The 20225-nt window shown below is 38.1% G+C and overlaps 1 protein-coding gene across 5 annotated transcripts in view; it reads left to right on the forward strand.

Moving 5' to 3' along the window:
• The window catches only part of VAMP7 (vesicle associated membrane protein 7), a 62460-nt gene extending 46961 nt beyond the window's left edge, over positions 1-15499 (forward strand). For 4 of the 5 annotated variants that reach the window (XM_075538778.1, XM_075538775.1, XM_075538779.1 and 1 more), the window contains 2 exons: positions 8191-8283; positions 15287-15499. In XM_075538778.1, coding sequence (XP_075394893.1) covers positions 8191-8283; positions 15287-15361 — 168 coding nt within the window. In that variant the 3' untranslated portion in view covers positions 15362-15499. Of the gene's footprint in view, positions 1-8190; positions 8284-15071; positions 15148-15286 lie in introns of those variants that run through there. The other variant, XM_075538781.1, reaches the window with a different exon arrangement.
• The last annotated feature ends 4726 nt before the right edge of the window (positions 15500-20225 follow it).

The following is a 20225-nucleotide window of genomic DNA, read 5'->3' on the forward strand; positions in this document are numbered from 1 at the left end:
AACAAAGGACAGCAACCTAAAATCATCATACAAGATGTTGTTATCCTACTTAAGTAATACCCAAAGTGAAAAAACAAAGTTACCTCCAGTAACATTTCTCGATTGCAGACCCCCCCAAAATTAATGGGAACAGAGTAAAGTTGGAAAGAAAACAGTAAAAAGAAAAAAAAATTTTAATCCTCAGCAGAGGGGAAAATCACAAAATCTCATTAAACAGCTAAAAAAAAAGATTGGTGAGAAAATGCATAAACAAAGGGAACGCAGCATACAAAATTAATATGAACAATGAAAAGATAACTAAAAATACAACCAAATTATAGCAATAAAACCATACCTTACAGTAACATTTAATTTAAATGGCTTAAATTCACCAGTGAAGAGAGACAGAATGGAAAAGAAAATATGAATTAGTAATATACTGACAAGATACACCCCTTAGATAAAATAGACTAAAAGTCAAAGGATAGGAAAACATATATCAAGCTCATGCTGGTTAAAAGAATGCATGAGTAGCAATACAAATTTCTGATAAAATTTCTTTAAGAGACAAAGAAGACTATTATATAATGAAAGCTACATTTGAACAAGAAGACATAACCATAACAAACATCTATGGACCCAATGAAAGACCCTCACAGTATATCAATCAAAGTATAATAGAATTGAATAAAGGAATAGACCATACATCGCTTCTCGGCCTTTTGGCTAAGATCAAGTGTAGGAATAGACCATAATATAATACAAAGAGACTGATACATCACTTTCAAGCAAAGACCAACTAGAAAAGAAATCAGCAAAGATACAGAAGAGTTAATCAGCACAATTAAGCAGCGTGATCTCATATATATACAAAACACTTCCCCCAACAAAAGTACGGTATATATATTTTTTCTAGTGTACATGGAATGTACTCCATAATATGTCCTATGTTAAGCCATAAAGCAAGCATCAGTAAATTGAAAAAAAACTTCAAGAATCTGTAAACCGTTGTCTCAGATCATGATGTTATAAACTGAAATAAATCAATTACATGAAAATTGGACAATATATTATTTAAAAATCTGTAAAAGCCCCCAATAAAAAGTATTAATTTAAAAATTCCATGAAACAAATGAGAACAAAGACACAACATGGCAAAATCTCTGGGACATAGCAATAGTAGTGTTTAGAAGACAGTTTATAGCAATAAGTGCACACATCAAAAAGGAAGAATTTAAATGAACACCTTAACACATCAACTACAACGATTACAACAAAAACAGCAAAACAAATTGTCAGAAAGAAGAAAAGCAATAATAAAGATTAGAGCAAAAGTAAATGAACCAGAGTAGTTGAAAATAGAAAAAAATCAAACAAAGCAAGAAGTTGCTTCTTCAAAACAGTTAACAAAAGTAATAAATCACCGGTAACCCTAACAGTGGAAAAGAAGAAAAAGCAGATATTATTAATAGGAAATGAAAGAAGTGGCATCACAACAGACCCAACCAAAAAAATTTTTTTTAACCATTTTATTGAGGGCTCGTACTACTCTTAGAACAATCCATACATCAATTAAATCAGGCATGTTTGTACATATGTTGCCTTCATTCTTTTCTAGACATTTACTTTCTATCAGCTTTTGGTATCAGCTCTTTTTTTCCCTCTCCCTGCCCCTCCATAACCCCCTGATAGATTGTACATTGTTATTATTTTCATCTCACAACTACAGCTGTCTCCTTTCCCCCATGTTTGTTGTTGTTCTCCCCCCTGTAGAGAGGTATATGGTTATGTGTTGATCATTGCTATCAGTTCCACCTTTCTCCCTTCCTCTCCCCCTCTTCTCCTACCCTTCTGGTGTCACTATTCCCACTCCTGTTCCCGGATTCTGTGTATCGTGAGCTCCCATCCCTTTCTATACCTGTGTACATGTTCTGGTCTAGTCTGAATTGAGAAGCAGCACTGGGGTCATGGTAGTGGGGTGTGAGGAAACCTTAAGGAACCAGAGGATTATCGTGTTTCATTGATGCTTTACTGCACCCTGGTGACTCATCCCTTCCCTGGGGCCCCTCTGTGGGGAGATTGTTCCACTGTCTACAGATGGGCTTTGGATCTCTGCTCCAGCCCCCTTCATTCTCAGCAATATGTTTTCATTATGTGTCTGCTGATGCCTATTACCTGGTCCCTATGATGCCTCATGGTATGCTTCTTCCATGTGGACTTGCTGCTTCACTGCTGAATGAAAGCCTTTAAGACCCCAGACACTGTATCTTTCAATAGCCAGGCACCATCCACCTTCTTCATCATATTTGCTTATGTATCCGTTTGTCTTCACCGATTGTGTTGGGAGGGTGAACATCTCAGATTGTTGATTGATTAGAACAAAGTGTTCTTGTATTGAGGGAGGATATGAGCAGAGGCCCAAAGTCCATTCTCTACCTCAGTGTATTGCCATGTAAATATATGTACATGGGCCAATACCTCTCTTTTTGTGGATGTATTTATATATCTCATTAAGAGGAGGTGCTAAGAGGTGGAAATAAGGGGAAAGTGGCAGTGGGGCAGGAGGAAGGTAAAAGAAAACAGAGGAAGGACCAAGGAAACAAAGCAATGGATAGAGGTATAAACCCAACCAAAATTTTAAAGAGAATTATGTAAGATTAGTAAAAATTATATTCCATCAAATTAAAAAACCTAAAAGAAATGGGTAATTTTCTAGAAACACTTTACCTACCTAAATTAACAAAGTATGATACATAAAACCTTTATGGACCTATAAAACAAGAAGAAGTAGGTCTTGTCATAAAAAAAAATCCAAACATCAGAAAGCCCAGGACCAGATGATTTTATTGGAAATTCTACCAATCATTTAGAGATTTACAAACTATTTCAGAATATTAAAAAAAGGATTATATATTACTAAACTCATTTTACAAAACAAGTATAACCCTAATGCCGGGCAAAAGACATGATCAGAATTGAACATTATAACCAATATCACTTAGGAATATAAAAAATCAAACTCACTGCCGTCAAGTCAGTGCTAACTCATAGCAACCCTATAGGGCAGGAGAGAACTGTCCATTTTGGTTTCCAAGACTAGAACTCTGCAGGAGTAGAAAGCCTCATCTTTCTCCCATGGAGTAGCTGATGGCTTTGAAATACCATTGGTGTTAACAGTCCAACGCATAACCACTATGCCATCAGGACTCCAAGGGAGCAACTAGGGTTTGAAATGCAAATATTTCAGTTAGCAGGGTAAACAAAACACTTAAAAAATGAAAACTGAGTAAGGGGCCTTTCGCTCCCAGATTTTAAAACCTTTTATACAGCTATGGTATTAGTACAGCGATAGATATGTGGACAGTGGATTGGAACAGAGAACCCAGAATTACTACCAAGCACCTAGATACCTGATTTTATTTGTTATATTTTAAATATTTTATTTGTTTGTAAATATTTTATTTGTTTGTTTTTATAATTGCTTTTGGGGGGGTAAATATTTGTTTTTATAATAGTTTTATTTGACATATCTTACACATTCTGATATATCCATTCACATACAATTCTGTTGTTCAATCCCATCAGTTGGAGTTATTCAATCATCGATGCTATCTGCTTTCCTTTTCCCCCCTTTCCACCCTCCCTTCGCCCGTAACCTCAGGGAGCCACCACTCCTATCACTGTCTCTGAGGGGTCATCCATCTTGACTGTCAAACACCAAGTGATCTCAAATATACAAATGAACTTATGCAAATTAACATGGTCAATGAGGTAGAACACATAAAACCTTAATAGTAAGGGTATGTAGTTCATCAGTGCTATACTGAACCCTGACTCTATCATCCATTCCATGTGGCTCTTCTGAGAGGGACTGACCAATCATCTTGCAGCTGGATTTTGGGCCTCCATTGCATCCACGCCTCTTCACATCAAGTTGGTTGTGTGTTTTTGAACTTTCGATACCTCTTCCCATCGGCCCTTCATGATCACCCAGGCTGGTGTGCTTCTTCCACATGGGCTTTGTTGCTTCCCTGCTAGATGGTCGCTTCTTTAATTACAAGCCTTTAAGACCTCAGACACTATAGCTTTTGATAGCCAGGCACCATCAGCTTTCTTCACCACATTTACTTGGGCAACTATTTTGTCTTCAGCGATCATGTCAGGAAGGTGAGTATCATACACTGCCATATTATTAGAACAAACTTCTTGTACTGAGGCAAGATTTAACTAGAGGCCCAAAGTCCATCTCTGTGTATGGATGGATGGATGGATGGATAGATGGATAGATAGATAGATAGATAGATAGATAGATAGATAGATAGATAGATAGATAGATAGATAGATATAGATGTATATACATATACAAACAAATATATATTTACTCCTCCCACTCCACTGTTATGTTTACCCATCATTCACCTTTCAGTAATTCCTCTCAGAAACAGTTCAGTTGTTCAAACATGGAAGGTAAAATTACACATTGGCTCCCTGCTACCCCTCCCCACTCCATGTCCCCCAGGAACCATTGGTCTAGTCACTGTCTCCGTAAGGTTTCCTATCCTGAATATCTTTTGCAGATAAACACCAACGAAAGCAAAAAAAGTAGTCACAAGCCTAACAGGGATCCTGACACAGAGGAGATGAATACCTCTGTTAAATAGCGAGAAGGACATGTTACAATCCATCAGTCCTGTCCCCTTTTCTTTCAGGGTTCCAAATCCCGGATCCCACTTACTTAACAACACACACCCTTTTAGTCGTCAGCAATCGCAGACACCTGATTTGTGATAAAAGGCTAAAACATATTAAGTAGGGAAGAGATAGCCTTTATAATAAATGATATTAGAAAATTGGATCTCCAGCAGCAAAAGAATGAAACAGGACCCATACCTCACACCATGTACAAAAACGAACTCAAGATGGATTAAAGACCTAAATATAAACTCTAGAATCATAAGGATCATCGATAAACAGGGACAAATTTAAAGGTCCTAATACAAATCTTAAAGACAATACCAAGCAAAATGAAAAACATTCACACTACATAAGATAAAATAATACAATATTTATGTACATCAAATGAGTAAAAAGAACCCACAGATTGAAAATAAATCTTGGCATTGACATACCAGATAAAGGATAATTTCAAAAATCTATAGAAAAGTACAACTTCTTAAGAACAAATCACGCAATCAAAAATGGGAACAAGACATGAATAGACAATTTACGAAAGATGACATACACACACCCAACAATCACATGAAGAAATGCTCACATTGATTAGCTGTAAGAGAAATTAAAATTAAAACAGTGATGACAAGCCACCTCACACCAACATTCTTAGCAAAATTCAAAATCTAGAAAATAAATGCTAGAGAGGATGTGGAGAGATTGAAACACTCCGACTCAAACATTTGCTGGTGGGATTGCAGAATTACACAGCCACTTTGGAAGACAGGATGGATCTTCCTTAAATGTAAATACAAACACCTTATGAGCCTGCAATCTATCTACATGATATATGCCCTAAAGAAACAACAAAACTTGAACAGATAGATGCACACCCATGTTTATAGCAGCAATTTCTATAAATAGCAAGAAGATGGAAACAATCAAAAACTGTCAAGAAATGGATAAACTAGTAAATACAATGGAATATTATGTATGTAACCTTAAAACAATAACAAGCCTGCCAAAACACCTCATGAAATGGACAAAATTGGAAGCTATTATGTTCAGCATAGCTAATCAATCTAAAGATAAATATTTTATGACACTATTATTATAAAAAGGAGAAAATGGTTTTTGCACCAAAGAAAATTATTTTTGAAGACTCTGATGAGGCCAGCAGTGAGGAAAGGAAGGAGGGTGATGCAAAAAGAAGAAAGAACCACATACCCAGGACTTTCCTGGGACACTGTCACTGTTCGGGTGCGATAGGCTGTGTAAATGGGGGTGTGTGTGCATAAACATACATACATTCAACATTAAAAAGAGAGAGAAGGATCACAGCCTTAAAAATCCTCCAGATTGCCAAGCTAAAACATTTCAGTTGGTATTCTGTCAATTTCTGGAGCCTTGATTTTCACTAATGTCTTTAGTGCAACTTACCATTGGTTCTTGAGCAACAGTTGAACATTGACCAGTTATTTTTGGCACAGTGACTGTACAGCCATCTTCTTTTGATGTTTCCTGCATCGTTCAATATTCTGCCCAGAGAATCCTTCAGTATTTCAACTCAAGGCTTGAACTTTTTCTTTGGTTCTTTCAGCTTGAGAAATAGCATATTTTAATAGTTTTCTTGGCGTATACTTCACATATCATCCAGTTTAATTGCTCAACAATATTAAGGTGAGTTGTGCAATCAGTTTCAGAGCATCTTCTTGTACTCATTGTTGTTAGCTCTTTATTTCCCCCCAACCTCTCCTGCATGTGCCTAGATAATTCTTAATCCAGTTACTGTCTCTATATAGTTACCTATCTTGAATTTCACATATGGAAAATCATACAAAACACAAACCGGAAGCGAACAAAAACCAAGCAACAATAACTAGGTAAAACAGAGGAAAAACCCCAATCTCATAACTCATCTTATCTTTAGCCAGTTAATTCAGTTAAGTTATACTTAAGGACTTGTTTTAATTTTCTTCAGTTCACCTTGTACTTTATATGAGCAATTGCCATAGCCAGCCCTGGCCTCATTTTTGCTGCTGATATTGCGCTTCTGCCATAATCTCTTTGTATAGATGTAATCAGTTTGATTCCTGTGTGTGTCATCTGGAGAAGTTTATGTGTATAGTTGCCTTTTCTGTTGTTTAAGGTTAAAAAAAGGTATTTGCAATGAAATTGTTAGTCTTGTAAAATTCTTTCATTCAATCTCCAGCTTCATTTTTATCATAAAAGCTGTATCTTCCAACTTCTTTTCCTTCCTCTTTGTTTCTAACATTTTCATTCCAGTTGCCAATGACTACCAGTGCATCTTAATTGCATGTTTGATCAATCTTACACAAGGTTTTGGTAAAATTCTTTCATGTCTCCATCACTAGTTTTAGTGGTTGGTGCATAAATTTCCATAATAATTGTACTGATTGGACTTCCTTATAGCTGCATATAATGCTATCATAGACAGTATTATATTTCAAGAAAGATCTCTTTTTGACTCTTTTTATAATCATATGATTATCTGATTGAAAACGATCAGTACCAATCTATTTCAGCTCATCCATGCCTAGCATATCCATCTTTATGCGTTCTATTTCAGTTTTGATGACATGTACTTTTTCTCAATACATAGTTTATACATTCCACATTCTGATTAAGGGATGCTTACAGCTGTTTCTTCTCATTGTGAGTGTGCTCTATCAGCAAATCAAAGTCTCCATCCACATCATTAGGGTCGACTTTGAGGAGGCAGCTCTTCCCCAGTTGTGTTTTGAGTTCCTTACAAGCTGAGGGACTTATCTTCCAGCATGCTATCAGACAGTGTTCTTCAGTAGCTAATCCCTCTGCAGTAGACTGCTTATCCCCTCTTTGTTGTCTGTTCTTAGTCTGGAAGCTACCTGAAACCTGTTCACCTAGGTGACCATGCTAGTACTTGAAATACCAGTGACATAGCTTTCAGCAGCACAGCAACAGGCAAGCCAGTACAGTATGACAAACTCACAAACAAGTTATTATATAATAACTATTTCATGTTATGCTAACTATGTTACTGTATAATTATATAATATCTATTTTTAAAATCTTCCTTGAAAAGTTCTATGGCTGAATCATTTGAGGGTTTGCATCTGTTGACTACATTTCCTTTGCCTATGAGTCACATGTTCCTCTTTTTCACTGGTTCATAAATTTTGCTTACATGCAAAATATAATATACTAGACAACTGCAGATACTGAGGTTGATGTTATTTTTCCTACTTCCTCTGTGAAGCCAATGAGGGCTAATCACAAATCTGAATCCAACTGGGTCCGTATATCTTAACCATTTTAATTGAAGTCAGTGTACCTGTGTTTTGGAAGGTGAATACTGTCATATATTTGTTGCAGGTTGACAAAAGTCTTGCTTTCAAGAACTTGTGATTATGAATGACCAGTTTATACTTGAAAAGAGAGGGCAGGACAAACAACATTGATACTTTTGATGAATTCATTGATGAAAATGGAAAGATTAAAGTTGATGCCAGGGATCAATGTTCTTTTTTTTTCTTGTAGTCTGTCACCTTCAAAACAACCAGCAGAAATCTTGCTCGAGCCATGTGTATGAAGAATTTGAAGCTCACTGTTATCATCATCATTGTATCAATTGTAAGTTTGGCCTTTTAATGTATGGAGCTTTCCCTCTCCAAAAAATTAGCTGCTGATCTCATTGATTAGTGCTATAAAATGAACTGCACACACATACAGACCCACCCATGGGCAAATCAAAAAAGTATTGCTACAAAACCGTAGATAGAAACATTATTAAGCAAAAACATCAAAATGTGAAGTTCCTGTTTCTCAACAAATCCTCCATCTAGGTCTATACACTTCTCAAAGTAGTATTTCCCCCTAACATTTTCCCAAAGCATTCTGTGCTCTTCTATGTATACCCCCATTGAAATGTCAGTTTGAAATTTTTAAAAATGACAGTTTGGGCATCCTCAGGGAACCATGTTTCTTTTATTTATTTATTTTAACATTATACTCGGAGCTCTTTTTTTTTTTAATTTTAACAATTTATTAGGGGCTCATACAATTCTTATCACAGTTCACACATATACATACATCAATTGTATAGAGCACATCTGTACAGTCCCTGCCCTAATCATTTTTTTTCTCCACTTTTCTTTTTTTTACATTTTATTAGGGACCCATACAACTCTTATCACCATCCATACATATACATACATCAATTGTATAAAGCACATCCATACATTCCCTGCCCCAATCATTCTCAAAGCATTTGCTCTCCACTTAAGCCCCTTGCATCAGGTCCTCTTTTTTTTTTCCCCTCCCTCCCCTTTACCCCCTCCCTCATGTGCCCTTGGTAATTTATACCTCGTTATTTTGTCATATCTTGCCCTATCCGGAGTCTCCCTTCCCCCCTTCTCTGCTGTCCCTCTCCCAGGGAAGAGGTCACATGTGGATCCTTGTAATCAGTTCCCCCCTTCCAACCCACTCACCCTCCACTCTCCCAGCATCACCCCTCACACCCTTGGTCCTGAAGGTATCATCCACCCTGGATTCCCTGTACCTCCAGACCTCATATGTACCAGTGTACAGCCTCTGCCCTCTCCAGCCCTGCAAGGTAGAATTCGGATCATGGTAGTTGGGGGGAGGAAGCATCCAGGATCTGGGGGAAAGCTGTGTTCTTCATCGGTACTACCTCGCACCCTATTTAACCCATCTCCTCTCCTAAACCCCTCTATGAGGGGATCTCCATTGGCCGACACTTGGGCCTTGGGTCTCCACTCTGCACTTCCCCCTTCATTTAATATGGTATATATATACATATACATATACACATAGATACACACACTTATATCGTTGTTTTTTTTTGCATGATGCCTTATACCTGGTCCCTTGGCACCTCGTGATCGCACTGGCCGGTGTGCTTTTTCCATGTGGGCTTTTTTGCTTCTGAGCTTGATGGCCGCTTGTTCACCTTCAAGCCTTTAAGACCCCAGACACTATCTCTTTTGATAGCCGGGCACCATCAGCTTTCTTCACCACATTTGCTTATGCACCCATTTGTCTTCAGCGATCCTATCATGGAGGTGTGCAGTCAATGATATGATTTTTTGTTCTTTGATGCCTGGTAACTGATCCCTTTGGGACCACTCGATCACACAGGCTGGTGTGTTCTTCCATGTGGACTTTGTTGCTTCTGAGCTAGATGGCCACTTGTTTATCTTCAAGCCTTTAAGACCCCAGTCACTATCTCTTTTGATAGCCGGGCACCATCAGCTTTCTTCACCACATTTACTTGTTCACCCACTTTGGCTCCAGCCGTTGTGTCGGGAGAGTGAGCATCATAGAGTTCCAATTTAATAAAAGAAGGTATTCATGCATTGAGGGAGTGTTTGTATACTCGGAGCTCTTACAGATATTATTACAACCCACAGTTCTATTTAGATCAAGCATAATTGTACAGTTGCTGCCACCATCATTTTCGATACATTTTTACTTCTTCTTGAACTCCTTGTTAGCAACTCCTCTTTAATCCCTCCATCCCTCACCCTACCGCCCCACTGAACCCTTATTATATATTGGGATATATATATATATATGCCACAACTTCCACGATCACCTATAATTCTGATGGTCGTTCCCCTCAAGTGGGTTATACAGTCATCGTTGCCATCACTTTCCCTTTTTGAAGACTAGAGGGGCAAGATAAGGCTGTAGGTAGATTGGGTAAGGTTTCCAAACTAAATTCTCATAGGATGGCTTCTGCCTCCCACAAAGAATGAGCAGATGCATTGTTCTGATTGGGGGGGTGGAGTCCCCAAAGGCTGCTTTCTTGCCCTTTTTTCACCTTTGCAGTTTTCTATTCTCTTTTCTTTTTCAGTAGTAATTCCACATAATTTGTCTCGGAAGCATTTATATTTCAATTCAAGCAGGTCTGTGAAATGTGAATCGGGATGGTGGTTGTTGGGTGCCATCAAGTTGAGGTACCAGCGAAGGAACCCTCCTCACAATTGTGGTTGTATGTGGGCCCATTGTTGTAACCACTGTGCCAATTCCATCACCTTGACCCTCTACTGCACCAGGCATGATGTCCTAACACTTTGTCCTAATTAGTCCCTCTGTTTGTCTTGTGTCCTTCAATAAAGTCGTCATCACCTTTGGAGCTGGCCTCTCTGCCTTGAATTTCACTGGCCCAGCAGCTCCCCTTGCAGGCTACTGTTTAAATTGCCTCCCCCCCTTTTTTGGAAGGCACCCTAATGAGATTAAGGCAAGTGTATTACTGAGGAAACTTGAATGCAGCCATCCACTGACTGCAGTGACTTGTTTCCTATTCAAATCCTTGTCATATCTAATGGTGAAACACATAATGAGGCAGTGACTTGACCCTGAAGTCACTATGAAACATCTATTCTTAAATGCCACTTCTATTTTCTATTTGATTCAGTGTTTTAATTTCTAACTGATCTATTTCCTATCTGCTGTCTTCCATAACTCTTACTAAGTGTAATAGTTCTTATGCATGCTGTAGGTCAAGTTTCATCAAGGGCCACATTTGTTTCTTTCACGTGTTACTCCTTTTTGGAAAACAACCCTTTAAAATGTAAGAGTTATCCTGAGCTTTCAATTTGCTTGTTCCTACTCCAGGTAAACTATACTACCTGTTAACTTCATCTCATCAAGTTGTAAATATTTTTTGCATTTACTAACAAGGTCGAATTGCTGTGTTGTTGGTATGCATTTTTTCCTGGCCTTGACTTTTATGGGAATGCCTGTCTCATTCTTAAGAATGGTATTTATTTACTATGAATTCTTATTAAATAGGTATTTTCAACTTACTAAGCTTTACTTTTATTCCTAGATTACTAACAGTTTTATTAGGAATGATATTCAATTTTAGAAAGTATTATTTCTTCATCCATTGAATTCATATATTTGAGTACATTAGCAAATATATTTTTCATGAACTACCCTTTTATTACTGGGAAAATGCTAATAGGTCCTATGGTATTTTTTTATTAATGTGTGATAAGTTTTATATACTGATGTTTAATATAAATTTAGAGAAGTGAATTGTGGGGCTTTATAGGGATCTTGGCATGCTTCCTTTCCTTATTTAATTTATGGATGAGAAACAGGTTAGGCTACATGGGAATCTCCATGTTGGTCTAAAGTATAGGGGTTTCAAAGTGGTGACCTGCAGGGCTGCATGCTGCCTTCGAGGTAATTTTTTGTGGCCCATGATGCTCTGAAATAAAATGTAACGAGAGAATGGTGTGTACGGTATTGCCTTGATCTCCCCTAAGTGTTATTTTCTTCATAACAATTTTTTCTATTTTCATTTTATTTCAGAGCATCATGGGCCACAAAAAAATGACCTCAGGGGCCTCATGCGGCCCACGGGCCACCGTTTGACACCCCTGGTCTAAGGCATTGGTTTTCAGTGTAATCTGTGAACTTGCAAGAGTTCCTAAAAGTCTATCAGAAGGTTCATGAAGTCAATACTATTTTTCTAAAATACTATTTTTCTAAAATGGTTTTCCTGATGATACAAAACAGATGGTACAAAAGCAATGGTGACTAGAACTTGGGCACCTTAGCATGAATTAAGGCAGTGACACCAAATTTTACTCGTAGTCATTGTATTCTTTATCACATACATTTGCAATAAAAGAAAAGCTGGTTTCACTTAGAATGTCCTTGATGAGGCAGTGAAAAGATTTGATTATGTATCAAGGAAAATAAATTATGCAATTATTTGGGTTTTGAGTATTTTCTCCACAGAACACCCTTGTCACTTAAAAGAATGACAAAGTGTGCCTTTTCAAGCTTGGTTATTGGGCATGAAATCTCTTAAAAATGAACAAATTAAATAGCGTAAGTCATTTTAAAGGAAAAACTGACAGTTGATAGCCAGTAATAAAATGCAAGCTTCAAAGGAAAAATAGGAATTTCGAAAATTTCTGTTCACCCTTGGAAATTGACCACTTTCCAAATCTTTAAGACTTTTCTGATAAGATTGGCGGTGATATTAAAAAACTGGATTTTCTTAACATTGTAAAATGAAGTATATCAACATTGTGAAGATTGTCATAACTTTTTGTGATTCAAAATTTTCCAGATGGTCATCCATGATAATACAAGGCAGCTTCAAAAAGTTCGTGTAGTAATTGAATGAAAAGATAATGAATTTTTTCCATGAACTTTTTGAAATCACCTCGGTTAAAATCTTGCACAAGAATAGATCCAGTTAAAGTGCAAGATGTTGAGGCTGATGATGTGTGCTAGGGAGCCGATTTTGACACGTGACAGTAGAACTACAAGGTGTTCTGGGCTGTACTCATTACAAGAACAGGTTGGCAGATCTTTTTCCCCGAATACCCTTGGCAATCTGCTCCTGTAGAGATGATGGCCTGGGGCATCTTAGAGGGTTGTTCACTCGAGAGCTTACCCATTACACTATCAGGACTCTTGTAAAGTGCAAGATAGAGGGTGGGTTCCAATATAACTATATCTTCAAATATTTCAGCTAACCTTTAAGAGACTACCATTTGTTCAGTTGTGGCGTAATATCAAGGACATATCTGAAAAGGCTTAAAAATACTTCTCTCTCTTCTAAAAGTGTATGTCCAGGAGGACAGATTTTCTTCAAAGTAACATACCACCACAGACTGAATGCAAAAATAGACGAGAGTACAGGTGTCTTCTATTAAATCAGGTAGTAAAGAGATTTGGAAAAAAAATTGTCAATCTTATCATGGTTTTGTTTTTAATTGTATTAGCCTGGGTTTGCCTCAAGAAATAGAACCAGTAAGAGATAATATGTTGAGATTTATTGCAAGGAATTGTCTTATGCAAGTGTAGGGACTGGTTAGGTACGTGTTCAACTAGCTGGTCAGGAAGGGCATACAGGGATTCTAGGCCAAGAGTGAAGCTGCTTTCCATAGACAGCATTTCTTTATCGATGACAAACTGCAATTTTGTTCAGAGCTCCTTGCAACTGATTGACTCTGAAATAACTTTTTGCCCAAGAAATTCACAATATGAGCAAGCACTGCTTCACTGTTGCCCAAATTTCCCCCAAACACCACTTTCAGTTAAGTGATCCATATAGGGTCAATACCCACAACTTAAGAAGCTTTGGCATAACACAGCGGTTCTCAACCTGTGGGTCGCAACCCCTTTGGGGGTTGATTGACCCTTTCACCGGGGTCGCCAGATTCATAACAGGAGCAAAATTACAGTGATGAAGTAGCAATGAAAATAATTTTATGGTTGGTGGTTCACCACAATATGAGGAACTGTATTAAAGGGTCACGGCATTAGGAAGGTTGAGAACCACTGGTCTAACATAATCAACTTTACATAAAGTCAACTGATTATAGGCTTTAATCACATTTACAAAAATCCTTCACAGCAACACCTCAATTAGTGTTTGACTGAATAAGTTAGAACTTTAGATAAATTTTATATTGGAAATAGCATATCCGTAAATGTTTCCCTTGCTCGGGATCTTTAGGTAGCACATTCCAAGCCCCTATACTTCTTCCTCATGTGGTGTAGGAACTTATCTTTATTTGTGAAGCTGAATTGTTTTAAAAGTCAGAATATATTTATGGCTTACCTATTAGTAAACTGCATTTGGAGGAGGTGGTGTGTGTGGTACGGGATCGGGGGTATGATAAAAGTAGTATAACTTATACATTAAGACCCAGAATCGGAGAGGGGTGGGGCCGGCGAGCCCTCGTGGTGAAAAAAAAAAAAAAAAGGCCCAGAATCTGTCAAAAAAGAACCTTAACCCCCAATATTTTTAAGGAAGTAAGATAAAACACTTTGCTTACTCTGTGTTTTGTCCAAGCATGTAAGTAATGGAATCCATGACTTTGAAAAATTCCAAATATTGTAATTTGAAGCAAAATGAAATGACAAATTTAATTTTAGTACAGTACAGGGCACCTAATGTTCACTATCTAAAATGAATGTTTAATGTGTAAAATGTTTAAATGCATCTACTTTCTGGTATGTAGTAATGTAAACAAGTGTATGCTACATTTGAAATTATAGCTTAAAATTACAATAATAGAATTGAAAAAGCTACCACATTATAATAGAACTAGCATTTTTGCTGTGTTACAAGTATCACCAGTTTTCTTTGATTTGAGTAATCATAATTATTGTGTCATCCTGTGAAAGGTTCATGGCAACATTCCTGCTCATACATGGTAAAAATGTAAAGTCCCTACTCATTTTTTAAATATATTTTATCACTCTAATAATGACAAATTTAGCTACATATAAAATGCTCTCCCAAACCAGCAAATACTAAATCACAATTTGAAGGAGTAAAGGCACTTTGTTGGTTTTGTTTTGTTATCGTTAATGATGCATCAGTAAGTTGCCTCCATTTTGCCTCCCACTCTTTCCAGGTTTTCATCTATATCATCGTGTCTCCTATCTGTGGTGGATTTACATGGCCAAGCTGTGTGAAAAAATAAAGAAAAAGTTATTTCCAAAGGATAGAAAAAAAAACAAGGAGTTAAATGTAATCTCTGTGACCCAAGCCTTTCTGTGCTGGCAGGTGGTATCTATCAGTCTCAACCCTCTTCTCACATTTCCATTTTCTGCTCTTCTATGCCTTCAGATTGATCTTTGGTTCCATCAACCGGCTTGTCCCAGTGCACTTAAGATTGAACCATCATTGCAGCAACAGCCTTAAAAGGGGCTTGTGTTTGTTTGATATGTCTGCCTGGTGTTGTCTACTCAGCGAGAGGATTTTGTTTTTATTGCACAAAGCTATGAACAGGGTGGAAACCACCAGTCTTATGAACTGCCTACTGAAGCTAAGGAGGAACTTTGTATGTGTGCTTAAAGTATCCAAGAGACCTACAGTATTGCTAACAGCTCATCTTAATATGTTTTGTTCTTAAAGATTTTTAGGTGCTTCAGAACCATATAAATGAAGAGCAATTGTTCTATGGGGAACTGAAGTTAGCTTTTTTGGTGCTGCTTATTTCCAGGAGCCCAGACCAGTCAAGTATGAAACATTTTATTTCAGTCAGATGAGAAAAATTTTCCTAGCCTTTAGAAGCACGCAATGATCCTTGCCCTCCTTTTAGCAATAAAGTTCAACATGCTGGCAATTCACTATACAATGAATAGTTTTATAGCTTCTATTTCCACATTGCCATTAATATGAGAAGATGATGGCTTAAATATTGTTGAAGGTTGTGTTTTTGTTTTATATTCCTTTTTATTATTTGGATGTTTAAGGCAACTGTATTGTTCATAAAACTGGTATTAGCGGGAATAGGGAGGCAAATTGCTGAAGCACCAAAGAAAAAGAAGAGAACCACAGTGGGTGTGCTCACTTGTAGCTCTAGGAAAGGAGATAGCATAGGGGGTTTCCCCATTATTGAGAAACCCAAATTCAATACAATCAACAGTGAAGTCCAACGTGGTTAGACTGGACTGCTATTGCATATTACAAGGGGGTATCAAAAAGTTCATGGAACTATTTCTATTATCTTTTAATTCTATTTTTCCAATAACCTTTTTGAAGCCACCTTGTAGTTTGAGGATCCTTTGTGGTATAATGGATTCTTTAATCTGCCTGGTTTTGAAGAATTATTTTGTGAAACATGAGTAGACAGTATGGTGTACATGAACATTGCAAAATAGTCCATCATTCATTTAACTGCAGTGTAAGAAACCTGACCTGTAATCATACTGCTTAGGCTACTCTAGTACCTGTTATAAGTATGTGTTTGGTGTGTATCTGAAAGGAAGACATTTGATGTATTTATCTGTCATTAAGTGGACAGTATATTACATTTGACCCCTTTTCCAATGAAAAACCAAATTAGTGTATAGAACCTACCTGTCTGTTTAGCCTAGTCATGTGCCTTGAATACAGATGCATCATATCATCTAGCTCATGGTGCCTCGTCTTCCATCTAAACCTTTCAACTCATGCTACCTGATTCATTTATTTGAAATAATATCTTTGGACCAGTAGAATCCTTTTCCTGTTGATCATGCATAGCACAATCACAGTTTTCCAGATCTCTTCATCAACACGAATTCATTTAAATTGAATCCGCATTGTCTATTGGAAAACACACTTGCTTCACAAAACATTTGGCCCTCCTGAATAATAATTTTCAAATGTCTTTAATCCAAAGAAAACATGTAAAGCTTATTTCCCTTTCTTATACACACCTGAATAAAATTTATGTGCATGTTTTATGTATGAATTAATTAACCGTACTTGTTCTATTTGTGTAGAAGAATGCTTTTGAAAGCACATGTTTGAAGTAATCAATAAAGTGAAGACATTGATTAAGCTAAGTTTTATTTTATACAATGATTTGCTTGCTCAGAAGATTCTCCTGGAATCTCATTTCTTCTGATAACAGTGTGCCATCGTTACTAGAAGAAAAGAACGTTCCCTGTGCTGAAAACACATTTAGAAAGGTAATGCGAAACACATTAGTCTCAGGCTGTAGTTTCTACAAAACTGCATGGCAGAAATGAGAAAGAGAAGAAATAAAATAGGAAAAAATTTTCCAAAAGGTCATTAAAATGTGTATTAATGGATTTCAAAAATTGTCCACACCAAAATAAACTTATACTGATTTATTATAGCATGTCTGATAGAGTCTAGTTTGAAACACAAAGAAGGAAAAGACAACCATTTGAAAAGAGCTCCTACCAGGACAACATGAACAAACATTGAAACAAGAACAAACACCAAATTTATGGTGAAGCTTGAATAGAAAAATGAAAAAATCATTTCCACAGCCATCAAGTGAATTCCAACTCATCCTGACCCTATAAGATAGAACTGCCTCTGTGGGTTTCCATAGGCTCTTAAATCTTTATGGGAGCTGATAACCTCAGTTTCCTCCCAAGGAGCAACTGAGTGGGTTCAAACTGCTAGTGGTTAGCAGCCCAATACATACCGCATATACTCTAATATAAGCCAACCCTAGTATAAGCCGAGGTACCTAATTATTACCTGGGAAACCAGAAAAACTAATTGACTTGAGTATAAGCCTAGGGTGGGAAATGCAGAATGTGAATTAACACAGAGACCAGAGGGGAGAGACTGAGCGCAGCCACAGGCACATCCTTACCAGTTCAGCTGCCGGCCTAAGTGAATCACTATGGGTGCTTCTGCGAATTGGAGCCATCCACGTCATAGGACGGCTCAGATTGGTTAGATGTGAGTAAACAAGCATTCAAAGCCCTGAAGTGTCAGCGGGGCTTTGAAGGAACAGCGGAGGAACGGCAATCACCCGCGAGATGTTACACCTCGCTGGGGTACCACTGACCTGTGTATAAGCCGAACCCCAGTTTTTCAGCACATTTTTTGTGCTGAAAAACTCAGCTTATACACGAGTATAAACAGTAGTTTCTGAAGATGATTCCCCAGTGAAATTGGTAGTTTACAAATGGATAGCTTATTTTAAGAAATGACTAGAAGATTTTGAAGATGAAGCATGAAGTGGCAGACCATCCACATCAATTTTCAAGCAGACCAGTCATGGTAGTGACCTAATTAAAGAGGACCAGTGATTAACTGAAAGCAGCCAACACGATAGATCTCAATTGATTCAGCTTACATGATTCTGACTGAAAATTTGAAGTTGAGCAAACTTCACTTAATGGTTGAGCTCATCAAGTTTTCACTCATGGACATTTTAAGCAAATGGGATAAAAATCCTGAACTTTTTAATTAAAGAATCGTAACGGGAGCTGTAACATAGCTTTACCAGCATGACCCTAAAGACCAACCACCATCAAAGTAATAACTGCCAGGTGGTGGAAGTAATCCAGTGCAAGCAAAAGCAGACTGGGCAACACCAAAGACACGGCAGCTGTTTTTTGGAGTGCTTGAGATACTGGCTTGCTGGTTTTCTGAGGGCCATGGAACAAGAACACCTGGTGATTAAGAGAGCGTTTGGAGGAAGTTAGCGGAAGCTTTAGCAGAAGTGCCGTGAAAAGCTTCACCAGAGAGTCCCTCGGCCACGACAGTGCTCCTGCACGTTCCTTTCCAACAAGGACAGTTTGGGACTTTCTGTGGGAAACAGCCCTGACTTCTTTTTGGTTCTTAATCTAAAAAAAAATTAAAGAGCACTTGTTATCCTGTAGGTAATAAAATAAAAAGACTATATAGACATGGTTGAACTCCCAGGACTTGCACTTCCTTAGGGATGGATTAAATAGCTGGTACCATTGTTTACAAAAGTGTCTTATATATGGAGCTTATGTTGGGAAATATTTTTATTTTTATGTTTGAATTCCATTTGTCCACAGGCTTTTTGCTTGAAGTCTCCTCGCAATGTATGTAGTCCATTATCCTCAGCAAAGTAAGACAATCTCATAAATGTGTCATGACACCATTATTATAAAGAGAAAGAAGTGGTTTTCACACAAAATGAAAAAACTTTGAAGACCTATGGTGAGGCCAAGGCCAGTGGCGGGTGGAGAGAAAAGAGGGAAGGGAGGGAGGGAGGGTGAATGGGAAAAGGAAGAACCACAAAGACAGTGATGTCACTATTCTGATGAGCTGTACTGCGCAACTACATTAAGTTTGTTTTTCTTTGTATTCCACAAATAAAAGGAAAAATTTATAAAAATGAACAAAATTGAGGTTTTTAAAAAAGAGTGAAGGGCCACAGCCTTAAAAACCTTCCAAAACAGAAGCAACAAAGCTCACATGGAAAAACACACCAGCCTGTGTGATCGAGTGGTCCCGAAGGGATCAGTTACCAGGCATCAAAGAACAAAAAATCATATCATTGGCTGCACACCTCCATGATACGATCGCCGAAGACAAACGGGTGCATAAGCAAATGTGGCGAAGAAAGCTGATGGTGCCCGGCTATTGAAAGCTGATGGTGCCCGGCTATTGAAAGAGACCCTGGCTATTGGGGTCTTAAAGGCTTGAAGGTGAACAAGCGGTCATCTAGCTCAGAAGCAATAAAGCCCACATGGAAGAAGCAGCATACCAGCCGGTGCAATCACGAGGTGCCAAAGGGACCAGGTATAAGGCATCATGCAAAAAATGTGTGTGTGTGTGTGTGTGTGTGTGTGTGTGTAATGAAAGGGGAAGTGCAGAGTGGAGACCCAGGGCCCAAGTGTCGGCCACTGGAGATCCCCTCATAGAGGGGTTTAGGAGAGGAGATGGGTCAGTCAGGGTGCGATGTAGTACTGATGAAGAACACAGCTTTCCTCCAGATCCTGGATGCTTCCTCCCCCCAACTACCATGATCCGAATTCTACCTTGCAGAACTGGATAGGGCAGAGATTGTACACTGGTGCATATGGGAGCTGGAGGCACAGGGAATCCAGGGTGGATGATACCTTCAGGACCAGGGGTGTGAGGGGCGAGGCTGGGAGAGTGGAGGGTGAATGGGTTGGAAAGGGGGAACTGATTACAAGGATTCACATGTGACCTCCTCCCTGGGAGATGGACGGCAGAGAAGGGGGCGAAGGGAGACTGGATAGGCCAAGATATGACAAAATAACAATCTGTGGATTATCAAGGGCTCATGAGGGAGGGGTAAAAAAGGATC

Source organism: Tenrec ecaudatus, chromosome X (genome assembly GCF_050624435.1).
Source record: "Tenrec ecaudatus isolate mTenEca1 chromosome X, mTenEca1.hap1, whole genome shotgun sequence".
Classification (NCBI taxonomy): Eukaryota; Metazoa; Chordata; class Mammalia; order Afrosoricida; family Tenrecidae; genus Tenrec; species Tenrec ecaudatus.